This window comes from Mobula hypostoma, chromosome 28 (genome assembly GCF_963921235.1).
Source record: "Mobula hypostoma chromosome 28, sMobHyp1.1, whole genome shotgun sequence".
NCBI lineage: Eukaryota > Metazoa > Chordata > Chondrichthyes > Myliobatiformes > Myliobatidae > Mobula > Mobula hypostoma.
The window spans coordinates 704,423-719,728 of record NC_086124.1 but is presented as its reverse complement, the minus strand read 5'-3'; the positions used below and the strand labels follow the sequence as shown (position 1 = coordinate 719,728).

At 46.4% G+C, this 15,306-nt stretch overlaps 1 protein-coding gene across 2 annotated transcripts in view; it reads left to right on the top strand.

The window, feature by feature from the left end:
* LOC134338781 (tumor necrosis factor alpha-induced protein 3-like) overlaps positions 1 to 15,306 on the top strand; it is an 85,061-nt gene that overhangs the window by 63,001 nt on the left and 6,754 nt on the right. For both annotated transcript variants that reach the window (XM_063034837.1, XM_063034838.1), the window contains exons 6-7: positions 8,075 to 8,904; positions 11,931 to 12,169. In XM_063034837.1, the coding sequence (XP_062890907.1) occupies positions 8,075 to 8,904; positions 11,931 to 12,169 (1,069 nt within the window). The remainder of the gene's footprint in view (positions 1 to 8,074; positions 8,905 to 11,930; positions 12,170 to 15,306) is intronic.

The following is a 15,306-nucleotide window of genomic DNA, read 5'->3' as shown; positions in this document are numbered from 1 at the left end:
ACTCGGATCTCAGTAATGTACTGTACTGACTGTACTCGGGTCTCAGTACTGTTCTGTACCCGGCTGTACTCGGATCTCAGTACTGTACTGTACCCGGCTGTACTCGGATCTCAGTACTGTACTGTACCAACTGTACTTGGATCTCAGTACTGTACTGTACCGACTGTATTCGGATCTCAGTACTGTTCTGTACCCGGCTGTACTCGGATCTCAGTACTGTACTGTACCCGGCTGTACTTGGATCTCAGTACTGTACTGTACCGACTGTACTTGGATCTCAGTACTGTACTGTACCGACTGTACTCCGATCTCAGTACTGTTCTGTACCAACTGTATTCAGATCTCAGTACTGTACTGTACTGACTGCATTCGGATCTCAGTACTGTACTGTACTGACTGTACTCGGATCTCAGTACTGTACTGTGCCCAACTGTAATCGGATCTCAGTACTGTTGTGTACTGACTGTACTCCGATCTCAGTACTGTACCCAACTGTAATCGGATCTCAGTACTGTTCTGTACCCAGCTGTACTTGGATCTCAGTACTGTACTGTACTGACTACTCTGATCTCAGTACTGTACTGTACCCAACTGTACTCGGATCTCAGTACTGTTCTGTACTGACTGTACTCAGATTTCAGTACTGTACTGTACCGACTGTACTCGGATCTCAGTAATGTACTGTACTGACTGTACTCGGGTCTCAGTACTGTTCTGTACCCGGCTGTACTCGGATCTTAGTACTGTACTGTACCAAATGTACTTGGATCTCAGTACTGTACTGTACCAACTGTATTCGGATCTCAGTACTGTTCTGTACCCGGCTGTACTCGGATCTCAGTACTGTACTGTACCCGGCTGTACTTGGATCTCAGTACTGTACTGTACCGACTGTACTCGGATCTCAGTACTGTACTATACCGACTGTACTCGGATCTCAGTACTGTACTGTACTGACTGTACTCGGATCTCAGTACTGTACTATACCGACTGTACTCGGATCTCAGTACTGTACTATACCGACTGCACTCGGATCTCAGTACTGTACTGTACCCGGCTGTACTCGGATCTCAGTACTGTTCTGTACCAACTGTACTCGCATCTCAGTACTGTACTGTACCGACTGTACTCGGATCTCAGTACTGTACTATACTGACTGTACTCGGATCTCAGTACTGTTCTGTACCCAGCTGTACTCGGATCTCAGTACTGTTCTGTACTGACTGTACTCGGATCTCAGTACTGCTCTGTACCCGACTGTATTCGGATCTCAGTACTGCTCTGTACCCGACTGTACTCGGATCTCAGTACTGTACTGTACCGACTGTACTCGGATCTCAGTACTGTACTGTACTGACTGTATTCGGATCTCAGTACCATATTGTACTGACTGTACTCGGATCTCAGTACTGTTCTGTACTGACTGTACTTGGATCTCAGTACTGTACTGTATCCGGCTGTACTGGGATCTCAGTACTGTACTGTACCTGGCTGTACTCGGATCTCAGTACTGTTCTGTACCCGGCTGTACTTGGATCTCAGTACTGTTCTGTACTGACTGTACTCCGATCTCAGTACTGTTCTGTACCTGGCTGTACTCCGATCTCAGTACTGTTCTGTACCTGGCTGTACTTGGATCTCAGTACTGTACTGTACCGACTGTACTCGGATCTCAGTACTGTTCTGTACCCAGCTGTACTCGGATCTCAGTACTGTTCTGTACTGACTGTACTCGGATCTCAGTACTGCTCTGTACCCGACTGTATTCGGATCTCAGTACTGCTCTGTACCCGACTGTACTCGGATCTCAGTACTGTACTGTACCGACTGTACTCGGATCTCAGTACTGTACTGTACTGACTGTATTCGGATCTCAGTACCATATTGTACTGACTGTACTCAGATCTCAGTACTGTTCTGTACTGACTGTACTTGGATCTCAGTACTGTACTGTATCCGGCTGTACTGGGATCTCAGTACTGTTCTGTACTGACTGTACTCCGATCTCAGTACTGTTCTGTACCTGGCTGTACTCCGATCTCAGTACTGTTCTGTACCTGGCTGTACTTGGATCTCAGTACTGTACTGTACCGACTGTACTCGGATCTCAGTACTGTACTGTACTGACTGTACTCGGATCTCAGTACTGTACTGTATCCGGCTGTACTGGGATCTCAATACTGTACTGTACCTGGCTGTACTCGGATCTCAGTACTGTACTGTACCAACTGTACTCGGACCTCAGTACTGCTCTGTACCCGACTGTATTCGGAGCTCAGCACTGCTCTGTACCCGGCTGTACTTGGATCTCAGTACTGTACTGTACCCGGCTGTACTCGGATCTCAGTACTGTACTGTACCGAATGTATTCGGATCTCAGTACCGTATTGTACTGACTGTACTCGGATCTCAGTACTGTTCTGTACTGACTGTACTTGGATCTCAGTACTGTACTGTATCCAGCTGTACTAGGATCTCAGTACTGTACTGTATCCGGCTGTACTCGGATCTCAGTACTGTTCTGTACTGACTGTACTCGGATCTCAGTACTGTTCTGTACTGACTGTACTTGGATCTCAGTACTGTACTGTATCCGGCTGTACTTGGATCTCAGTACTGTTCTGTACTGACTGTACTTGGATCTCAGTACTGTACTGTATCCAGCTGTACTAGGATCTCAGTACTGTACTGTATCCGGCTGTACTCGGATCTCAGTACTGTTCTGTACTGACTGTACTCGGATCTCAGTACTGTACTGTACTGACTGTACTCGGATCTCAGTACTGTTCTGTACCCAGCTGTACTCGGATCTCAGTACTGCTCTGCACCCGACTGTACTCGGATCTCAGTACTGTACTGTACCGACTGTACTCGGATCTCAGTACTGTACTGTACTGACTGTATTCGGATCTCAGTACCATATTGTACTGACTGTACTCGGATCTCAGTACTGCTCTGTACCCGACTGTATTCAGATCTCAGTACTGCTCTGTACCCGACTGTAATCGGATCTCAGTACTGTACTGTACCGACTGTACTCGGATCTCAGTACTGTTCTGTACCCAGCTGTACTCGGATCTCAGTACTGTTCTGTACTGACTGTACTCGGATCTCAGTACTGCTCTGTACCCGACTGTATTCGGATCTCAGTACTGCTCTGTACCCGACTGTACTCGGATCTCAGTACTGTACTGTACTGACTGTATTCGGATCTCAGTACCATATTGTACTGACTGTACTCAGATCTCAGTACTGTTCTGTACTGACTGTACTGGGATCTCAGTACTGTACTGTACCTGGCTGTACTCGGATCTCAGTACTGTTCTGTACCCGGCTGTACTTGGATCTCAGTACTGTTCTGTACTGACTGTACTCCGATCTCAGTACTGTTCTGTACCTGGCTGTACTCCGATCTCAGTTCTGTTCTGTACCTGGCTGTACTTGGATCTCAGTACTGTACTGTACCGACTGTACTCGGATCTCAGTACTGTACTGTACCAACTGTACTCGGACCTCAGTACTGCTCTGTACCCGACTGTATTCGGAGCTCAGCACTGCTCTGTACCCGGCTGTACTTGGATCTCAGTACTGTACCAACTGTACTCGGATCTCAGTACTGTACTGTACCGAATGTATTCGGATCTCAGTACCGTATTGTACTGACTGTACTCGGATCTCAGTACTGTTCTGTACTGACTGTACTTGGATCTCAGTACTGTACTGTATCCAGCTGTACTAGGATCTCAGTACTGTACTGTATCCGGCTGTACTCGGATCTCAGTACTGTTCTGTACTGACTGTACTCGGATCTCAGTACTGTTCTGTACTGACTGTACTTGGATCTCAGTACTGTACTGTATCCGGCTGTACTTGGATCTCAGTACTGTTCTGTACTGACTGTACTTGGATCTCAGTACTGTACTGTATCCAGCTGTACTAGGATCTCAGTACTGTACTGTATCCGGCTGTACTCGGATCTCAGTACTGTTCTGTACTGACTGTACTCGGATCTCAGTACTGTACTGTACTGACTGTACTCGGATCTCAGTACTGTTCTGTACCCAGCTGTACTCGGATCTCAGTACTGTTCTGTACTGACTGTACTCGGATCTCAGTACTGCTCTGCACCCGACTGTACTCGGATCTCAGTACTGTACTGTACCGACTGTACTCGGATCTCAGTACTGTACTGTACTGACTGTATTCGGATCTCAGTACCATATTGGACTGACTGTACTCGGATCTCAGTACTGCTCTGTACCCGACTGTATTCAGATCTCAGTACTGCTCTGTACCCGACTGTAATCGGATCTCAGTACTGTACTGTACCGACTGTACTCGGATCTCAGTACTGTACTGTACTGACTGTATTCGGATCTCAGTACCATATTGTACTGACTGTACTCGGATCTCAGTACTGTTCTGTACTGACTGTACTTGGATCTCAGTACTGTACTGTATCCGGCTGTACTGGGATCTCAGTACTGTACTGTACCTGGCTGTACTCGGATCTCAGTACTGTTCTGTACCCGGCTGTACTTGGATCTCAGTACTGTTCTGTACTGACTGTACTCCGATCTCAGTACTGTTCTGTACCTGGCTGTACTCCGATCTCAGTACTGTTCTGTACCTGGCTGTACTTGGATCTCAGTACTGTACTGTACCGACTGTACTCGGATCTCAGTACTGTTCTGTACCCAGCTGTACTCGGATCTCAGTACTGTTCTGTACTGACTGTACTCGGATCTCAGTACTGCTCTGTACTCGACTGTATTCGGATCTCAGTACTGCTCTGTACCCGACTGTACTCGGATCTCAGTACTGTACTGTACCGACTGTACTCGGATCTCAGTACTGTACTGTACTTACTGTATTTGGATCTCAGTACCATATTGTACTGACTGTACTCGGATCTCAGTACTGTTCTGTACTGACTGTACTTGGATCTCAGTACTGTACTGTATCCGGCTGTACTGGGATCTCAGTACTGTACTGTACCTGGCTGTACTCGGATCTCAGTACTGTTCTGTACCCGGCTGTACTTGGATCTCAGTACTGTTCTGTACTGACTGTACTCCGATCTCAGTACTGTTCTGTACCTGGCTGTACTCCGATCTCAGTACTGTTCTGTACCTGGCTGTACTTGGATCTCAGTACTGTACTGTACCGACTGTACTCGGATCTCAGTACTGTACTGTACCGACTGTACTCGGACCTCAGTACTGCTCTGTACCCGACTGTATTCGGAGCTCAGCACTGCTCTGTACCCGGCTGTACTTGGATCTCAGTACTGTACCAACTGTACTCGGATCTCAGTACTGTACTGTACCGAATGTATTCGGATCTCAGTACCGTATTGTACTGACTGTACTCGGATCTCAGTACTGTTCTGTACTGACTGTACTTGGATCTCAGTACTGTACTGTATCCAGCTGTACTGGGACCTCAGTACTGTACTGTATCCGGCTGTACTCGGATCTCAGTACTGTTCTGTACTGACTGTACTCGGATCTCAGTACTGTTCTGTACTGACTGTACTCCGATCTCAGTACTGTTCTGTACCTGGCTGTACTCAGATCTCAATACTATACTGTACTGACTGTACTCGGATCTCAATACTGTACTGTATCCGGCTGTACTGGGATCTCAATACTGTACTGTACCTGGCTGTACTCGGATCTCAGTACTGTACTGTACCGACTGCACTCAGATCTCACTACCGTATTGTACTGACTGCACTCGGATCTCAGTACTGTACTGTACCTGTCTGTACTCGGATCTCAGTACTGTACTAACTGTACTCGGATCTCAGTACTGTACTGTACCGACTGTACTCAGATTTCAGTACTGTACTGTACCCGGCTGTATTGGAACTCAGTACTGTACTGTACCCGGCTGTACTGGGATCTCAGTACTGTACTGTACCGACTGTACTCGGATCTCAGTACTGTTCTGTACCAACTGTACTCGGGTCTCAGTCCTGTACTGTACCCGGCTGTACTTGGATCTCAGTACTGTACTGTACCTGGCTGTACTTGGATCTCAGTACTGTACTGTACCGACTGTACTCGGGTCTCAGTACTGTAACAACTGTACTCGGTTCTCAGTACTGTACTGTACCTGGCTGTACTTGGATCTCAGTACTGTACCGACTGTACTCGGGTCTCAGTACTGTACTGTACCCGGCTGTACTTGGATCTCAGTACTGTACTGTAAAGACTGTACTCGGATCTCAGTACTGTACCGACTGTACTCGAATCTCAGTACTGTACTGTACCCAGCTGTACTTGGATCTCAGTGCTGTACTGACTGTACTCGGGTCTCAGTACTGTACTGTACCCGGCTGTATTTGGATCTCAGTACTGTACTGTACCCGGCTGTACTCAGATCTCAGTACTGTACTGACTGTACTCGGGTCTCAGTACTGTACTGTACCCGGCTGTACTTGGATCTCAGTACTGTACTGTACCCGGCTGTACTTGGATCTCAGTACTGTACTGTACCCGGCTGCCTGTCTGCAGTTGCACTGGGATCACTCACATTTTTTACAATTTTTCTGCAAACTGTCTCTGTCAGGGCTGATGGGTTGCAAAGATAGTCAAGGAATTGACTGTCTCCAACAAGTGTGAGCTGATGTACTTTGGGTTGTCTCATGCTGGCCAGTCGTTTGCCCTGAACCGTGGAGATTTTTGAAGTGCTGACATACAGAGGGACAATGGTTGCTTCCTGGAAATGACCACGCGAGTGGACAGGGGAGTGAAGAATTTGTTTAATTCACTTGCTGTCAAAGGCAGCGGTTTTGGGTGTAGTAGTGAGGACATCATCTTGCAGCTTCCAGGACTTTGGCTGGCCCACATCTGGAATAAGATGCTCTGTTCTAGTTACCACACTCAGTTTTCTGTCATCCAGGTGCAGAGTCTCTTAAATTTCCAGATATATCTGCCTTCTCCACAGTCCCTGGCAGTGTGTTCCACACACTCACCACCCAGTGCAAAGAAAAAACATCTTACATCAGATATTCCCTCTATATTTTCCTTCAGTCACCTTAACATTATGCTCCTCGTGTTAGCCTCTATTGAGTCACCTCTCATCCTCCTTCGTTCCAGGGAGGAGAGCCTCAACTCCCACAACCTTTCTTCATAAGACATTTTCTCTAATCCAGGCAACATCCTGTTAAATCTCCTCTGCATCTTTCTATATTGTTCTTATAATGAGGTGACTAGAACTGAACACAATATGCCATCTGTGGTTTTACAGAATTGCAACATTAACACATGGCTCTTGAGCTCAATCCTCCAAAAAGCTTGTCATATGAGGAGCGTTTGATGGCTCTGGGCCTCTACGCAATGGAATTCAGAAGAATGAGGGATGACCTCCTTGAAACCTATCGAATATTGAAAGGCCTTGATATGGATATGGATATGGATGTGGAGAGGATGTTTCCTATGGTGGGAGAGTCTCAGAATAGAGGGGAGTCCTTTTAGAACAGAGATGACGAGGAATTTCTTCAGTCAGAGAGTGGTGAATCTGTGGAATATTTTGCCACCGGTAGCTGTGGAGGCCAGGTCATTGGGTATATTTAAGGCAGAGGTTGATAGTTTCATGATTGGTCAGGACACAACAGGGAGAAGGCAGGAGATTGGGGCTGAGAAGGAAAGTGGATCAGCCATGATGAAATGGCAGAGCTGACTCGATGGGCCAAATGGCCTAATTCTGCTCTTGCATCCTATGGTCTTATGGTCTAAAGAACACCAACACACTACACGCCTTCTCAACCACCCTGTCAGCTTGGGCAGCAACTTTGAGCAATCAATGTTGTCAGTCTTGGAGCTCCCTCATCAACAACCTTCACCAGAAGGACCTCCATAGCCAACACACCATACACCTTAAAAACCCTATCGATATTCCACTTTGCAGTAGCAGTCCACTTTATTGAAGCAATTCTGATAGTTAACCAGGATTATGGAGTTCTCAACAGCCTGACCTTGTTTCATGCTCGATGACCAGAACTGTTTCAATCACCTGTAGACCTTTCAAAACAGCAAATCATTGGAATTCTGTTTCTTTTGTCTAGGCTGCTGATAAACCCTTTACCGGATGACCTTAACCTGGTTCAGGATTACTTCCAGCTTGTTAACCAGAGGTGTAAATCCTGGCAGGAAAGCAGTGGCAATGTGAGGAAAAACTGGCAGGAAGGCGATTTCGACTTCCTCTCCACCCTGTCCATTGTGGAGGAGAAATGCTTGACACACGGTTGTCCATACTTTTGTTCAAAGTTCACCAAACCGTTCTGCCACGCGTGTCGAGATGCATTCCAGAGCGAGGGAACGCTACCAGACCTCAACAACCGGAGGGAGAGAGATGGCGAAGGAGCAGACAGGCAGCTTAATAAGGATGAAATAACAATGTTTGCAGCTGGCACCTCTCCCTTTAGTGAGGCAAATGCCTTAAAGTGTAAAGATACTGAGTGTCCCTTCACCGGCAGTGAGGCCTTGTACGGCTTCTGTCCCTCCTGCTTCCACAAGAGGGGCCAGATGGATTCTAATCCGGAGAGAGGCGGAAATTCTGGCCAAGTGGTTAACGGAAGGATGGACTTGTTGGGACAGAGGTGCAGCGAATGTAAGCAAGAAGCGAGGAATTTTGGTTGGTGTTACTTGTGTTTAAGGAGGACAGATGCTTTCACCCTGACACAGGGAACATCAGGACAGAGTTCCTCGGAGCCACACCAAGCTGCCAAGGCCAGTACAGGAGGCCAGATGGCAGGCAGTGTCCACGGTCAGGGGCTGCGGGTCGGTCAGGTCACAGAACATGGAAAATGCAAAACCACCAGCTGTCAGTACTTCGGAGCAGAGGATCGGTCCGGGCTCTGCACCTCCTGCTTCCTCAAGCATTTGGAAAGCCTCGGTAAGTAGTCTGAATCATAGAATCGTATAGCATGAGAACAGGCCATTCAGCCCATCTGATCCATGCTGACCAGTGGGTGCCCATCTGTATTAACCCCATCTCCCAGTACTTGGTCCACAGCGCTCTGTGCCTCAGTGGTTCAAGTGATCCTTTAGACTCTTCTTAACAGCTGTGAGTGACCGAGCTTCCCTTCTCTCTCCGGCAGTGCGTTCCAGGGTCTCTGAGTGAGGAAGGTCCCGCACAGATCTGTGCCTTCTGGTTGTACCTACCTCCGATATGATAAGGGATGGTTACCTGGGTCTGCACTGCCTACCCTCCTCATAACTTTATACACATCCATCATGCGCACTCTTAAGCTCCTCCGCTCCAGGGAGAACAGGCCCGGACTCTGCAATCTCTCCTCAGAACAGAAATATTCTAACCCAGGCAATATCTTAATGAAAAAAGAAGCAAACTGCAGGGTGAACTCAGAGTGAATCAGCATCTGTGGAGGTAAAGGGGTGGCTGATGTTTGTGGTTGAGACCCTTCATCGGGTCTAAACTTGCCCTTCACTGAATTCCCCAATAATAAAGTCGGCTTCCTTTGTGAACATTTGTTTACTCATTTAGCGGTACAGTGTGGCGTAGGCCTCTTTGGCCCTTCTAGCTACGCTGTAACCCCCAACAACCCCCATTAGTCCTAACCGAATCATGAGACAATTTACAATGACCAGTTAACCTAGCCGGTACGTCTTTGGACTGTGGGAGGAAACCAGAGCACCCGGAGAGAATCCATGCATTCCGTGGGGAAGACACACAGAGACTCCGTACAGAACAACACTGGAATTGAACTCTGAACCCTGGAATGACCCGACCTGTAATAGTTACACACTAACCGCTCGCTACCATGGTGCCGGATGAAAAATGTTGATGTTGGATCTCAACCACATTTTTTCCAATAGATCCTACACTTTCCCTGCTTATACTTTGCCTAAACGTGTTGACTAAACATCTGCAGATTTACCATAAGAATATAAGATGAAGGAGCAGAGTTAGGCCATTCAGCCCATCAATTCTGTTCTGCCAATTGACCACGGCTGATTTATTTTTCCATTCTCCTGCCTTCTCCCTGTAACCTTTGCTGCCCTTACTAATGAAGACCCTAACACTTTAAATATACCTAATGCCTTGGCCTCCACAACCACCTATGGCAATGAATTCCACAGATTCACCACCTTCTGGCTAAAGAAATTCCTCCTCACCTCTGTTCTAAAGGGATATCCTTGTATTCTGAGGCTGTGCCCTCTGGTCCTAGACTCCCCCACCAAAGGAAATATCCTCTTCACACCCACTCTATTTATGCCCTGCAATGAAATTCCCCCTCCCCCATCTTATCCCAAGAATGAGCACAGGCCCAGAGCCATCAAAGTCTCCTCATTACATTCACTTCTTCATTCCTGGGGTAATTCTCATAAACCTCCTCTTGGCCTTCCCTAATGCAAGCACGTCCTCCCTTGGGTATGTGGTCTGACATTGGTCATAATACTCCAAAAGTCATCTGACATAACGCCTTTCAATTCTTAGCATTGCATCACTGCTCTTGTCCTCTTGAAATGAACGTCGACATTGCATTTGCTTTCCTCACCACCGACTCAACCTGCAGATTAAACCTCTAGAGAATCCTGGTCTAGGACTCCCAAATCCCTTTGCACCTCCGATTTTTGAATTTTCTCCCCATGTAGACCTTTATTCCTTCTACAAAATTGCTTAGCCGTACATTTCCTGACACTATACCCTGTATGTATTTCTTTGCCCATTCCCCCAATCTAACTAAGTTCTTTTGCAGACTCCCTGCCTCCTCAACTCTATCGGCCCCTCCATCAATCTCTGTATCATCTGCAGACTTGGTCACAAGCCTTCAATGCCATCATCCAGATCATCAATATATAACAAGAAAAATAGCAACTCACTGCCAGCCAATCAGAAAAGGCTCCCTTTATTCCCAGCCTTTGCCTCCTGCCAGTCAGCCAATCTTCTGTCCATGTCAGTATCTTTCCTGCAATACCATGGGCTGTTATCTTGTTAATCAGCCTCATGTGTGGCACCTTGTCAAAGGCCTTCTGAAAATCCAAGTAAACAACATCAACCAATTCTCCTTTGTCTATCCTGCTTGTTATTTCTTCAAAGAATTCCAACAGATTTGTCAGGCAAGATTTCCCCTTAAGGAAACCATGATGATTACAGCCTATTTTATCATCCTTAATCATGGACTCCAACATCTTACCAACCACTGAAGTCATTCTAACTGACCTATCATTTCCTGTCTTTTGTCTGCCTCCCTAAGAGTAGTGTAACATTTGCAATTTCCAGTCCTCAGTAACTATTCCAGAATCTAGTGATTCTTGAAAGATCATAGCTAATGCCTCCACAATCTCTTTAACTACTTGTTTCAAATCCTTGGTCTGTAGTCCGTCTGGGAGCTCTGGACCCATACTCACTGGTGTTTGGAAGAATGAGGGAGGAATCTCATTGAAATCTAGCAAATATTGAAAGGCCTCGATTGTCAGGTCACCTCTCACCCTCCTTCGCTCAAAAGAGGGGAGCCCTAAACTGAAGAAATCTGTCAGTGCCCAGAAAGATGCAGTAATCTTTATCTTGTACTATCCCATCTCTCTATGTATTGCCACAACTCCTCTTCAAAAAATGCAGGAAACAGAGGCCATTTGGCCCTTCCTGTATGCTGTCCCAGTCAGTGCATCACAGCTGTGCTTTTTCCCCACTAAATCCTGCCCTGAATCCTAGTCTCTTGATTCCCTCAATATACAACCCTCAAATGAGGAAATGCACGAAGATGCCACAGTCTGTTCTGCATCTGGGCTCAGGCTGTGATTGCCCAGTATGTGTTACTCAGGGTGGTCAGTGTGCACATCGATAGGTAACTCCAGTTACACCTTGCAACACATGCTGGTATATTGATGGGACTTTGTGCCACAGTCTTTGCCTGTTTGCACATTTGAGGGACTAAAACTAAGATGTTCCCTTCCTAGGAGCTTCCTCTCCACGAGATCCAGGGCATGGTGACCTCTCACCCTCAGCCCCTCGGAGACAACTGGGTCAGATTTCATCTCATCTCCGAAACATGTCTATATGTCGTAGTTCTGACTGTAGAATGCTCGCCAATTCAAACCATAGTGGGTATTGTGACAAGTGCTATATCAGTGCACAAGCAAAATACTCCCACAGGGTCTACACGGCCAGCTGTTCTCCAGCAGACCAGCATTCCTGGGTAAGTGACAATTCTTCAAGTTCACATTTAATTGTCTTTCAACCATGCATGAGTACCCATGAATAGAGCCAAATGAAACAGCATTACCCCGGACCAAGGTGCAGTGCCAACAGTCACACACAGCACAAAGCCCATATAGCACATATAAGATAGCAAGTACATATAAGATATCAGTAAAATACAGTCACAAAAAAAATAGCTCAAGTCCCCAAGTCCATGAATGTTGCAGCAGTCTACAGTTGAACACAATCCCGCTTGTCTTTTGCTGAGTGAATACAGCGGGGGCAGGACCGACTCCATTTGGATGCCGTGCCACACTACCTCCAGTGGAGCGCACAGACTCCAATGCCTCTCCCCTGGGCAGCTGTAAACAGGCGACACCACGGCTTGAGGCCTAGTCCTTGCTGTGACCAAGGAGGCAGAGCTGCCAATAAATCAGTGAATGGGACTTGCAGCATTCCTCATTAACGATGTTAAACAGGGTCTCTCGATGATGAGAAAAGCAACTATGATGATCACGTCCTGTTAGACTCCATGTCACCTTTGCATACTGACTCTTCCGAAGCCTCTCTGACACAGGCAGCAGTACGATCCTCACCGTCCAGCTCCTTCAGTTTCTCCACCAACAAGCAACTTGCTGAGAGGGTAGACCCACAGTACTTTAAGTTCTTTCATTGTGTTGCGGGGGGGGGGGAGTCTGCTTGATAATTCACAGAGTATACCGCGTTAGCCTCCCCCATTACCTCTGTAATCGTCTGCTAGCTTTCTGGTTTCATGCGCATGGATCCAAAATCCCATTACTCTGCATCTTTCTACAATATTTCTCAAAAATAATCATTTTACTTGTTCCAAAATGACTAAATTCACATTTTCTCACATGGTTTCATTTGGCATTATTTTGCCCTTTCACACGAGATAACAAGCAGAATAGACAAGAGAAAATCGGTAGATGTTGTGTACATGGATTTTCTGAAGATGCCGCACGTGAGGCTGCTTAACAAAATAAAAGCCTGTGGTATTTGACGAGAGATATTCGCATGGATAGGAAGTTAGCTGACTGGCAGGGGGTGAAGAGTGGGAATAAAGGGGGTTTCAGTTGGCTGCCGGTGACTAGTGGTATTAGTGTTGTGGCCGGTTCTTTTCACATTATATGTCAATGACGGCTTTGTGGGCAAGTTTGCAGATGCTATGAAGATAGGTGATGGGGCAGGTAGTATTGAGGAAGTGGTAAGTCTGCAAAAAGGCTCGGACAGATTAGGAGAATGGACAAAAAAGTGGCAGATGGAATATAGTGTCGGGAAGTGCATGCTCTTACACTTTGATACAAGGAATAAAGGTTTAGACTATTTTCTAAATGAGGAGAGAATACAGAGATGCAAAAGGACTTAGGAGTCATCGTGCAGGATTCCCTAAAGATTAACTTGCAGGTTCAATCAGTGCTAAGTAAGGGAAATTCAATGTTAGCATTCGTTTCAAGAGGACTAGAATACAAAAGCAAGGATGTAATGCTGAATCTTTTAAGGCATTGACCAGACTGCCCTTGGACTATTGTGGCCAGTTTGGGGCCCCTTAGGTCCCTGAGCTAAGAAAAGGAGTGCTGGGATTGGAGAGGGTCCAGAGCAGGTTCACGGTGACAATTCCAGAGTGCCTGTTGTCTCTGGGCCTTTACTTGCTGGAATTTAGAAGAATGAGGGGGGGCATCTCATTAAAACTTGTTGAATATTGAAAGGTCTAGGTAGAGTGCATGGGGAGAGGATGTTTTCTATAGTGGTGGGTATCAAGGATCGGGGGGCACAGCCTCAGAGTAGAGGACCATCCACTTAGCACGGAGGTAAAGATGAATTTCTTCAGCCAAAGGGTGGTGAATCTGCAGAATTCATTGCCACAGGTGGCTGTGGAGGTCAAATCACTGGGTATACTTAAGGTGGAGGTTGATAGTTTCTTGGTTAGTCGGGGCATCAAAGGTTACGGGGAGAAGGCTGTAGAATAGGATTGAGAGGGATGATAAATCAGCATGATTGAATGGTGGAGCAGACTCGATGGGCCACATGACCTAATTCTGCTCTTGTGTCTCATGGTCTTTATGATCCAATGGTCAGGTGACCAGATGTGTTTCATTCAAGAGCAGGGGTTCACGACCTGACGTTCACGGACACTTCAGTTCATGAAAAGGCTCCATAGCATAAAAAAGGTTGAGAACCACCGTTTGAGAAGGTCAGGTGGACAGGTCTGTGATCCCCTGGTTTTCACTTTCTTGTCTAAACACTGGGCTGACATCTGCCACCTTCAGTCTGGAACAACTAGCCCAGAGCGTAATGGTGGCCATCGGTGAATCAACTGTTTCCAAGGCGCCTTCCTTCAATCAACTGGGATGCAAGTGCTCAGGCACTTAGGGTTACTTTCCTCACCCTGACCTGCTTCAGTTCTTCTCACCTGCTCCCCAACGTACCTGGGAGTTTGCATCCTCCTAGTGAAGATACAACCATATGTACAGTACTTTATTGTAATTGTTAACTGCTCTTCATAATTTCAAAGTTCAAAGTAAGTTTATTATCAAAGTACCTTTATGACACCATATACAATTCTGAGATTAATTTTCTTATGGGCATTCACAGTAAATCCACCAGCCATAATAGAATCAATAAAAAACTGCACTGACCAGGTGGACAACCAATGTACAAAGAAACAAACTGTGAAAATACAGAAAGAAATAATAATAATTTTTGAGAGTGGGGAAGATTCAAACAAGAGGACATGAGTTGAGAGTTAAAAAACAAAAGTTTAGGGGTAACATGAGGGGGAACTTCTTTACTCAGAGAGTGGTAGCTGTGTGGGACGAGCTTCCAGCAGAAGTGGTTGAGGCAGGTTCTATGTTGTCGTTTAAAGTTAAATTGGATAGATATATGGACAGGAAAGGAATGGAGGGTTATGGGCTGAGTGCAGGTTGACAGGACTAGGTGAGAGTAAGAGTTCAGCATGTACTAGAAGGCCCGAGATGGCCTGTTTCTGTGCTGTAATTGTTATATGGGTATATGGTTAATAATAATAATAAATAAGCAATAAACATCAAGGTGTGGCGCATGGCCAAATGGTTAGGGCGTTGGACTAGTGATCTGAAGGTCGTGGGTTCGAGCCTT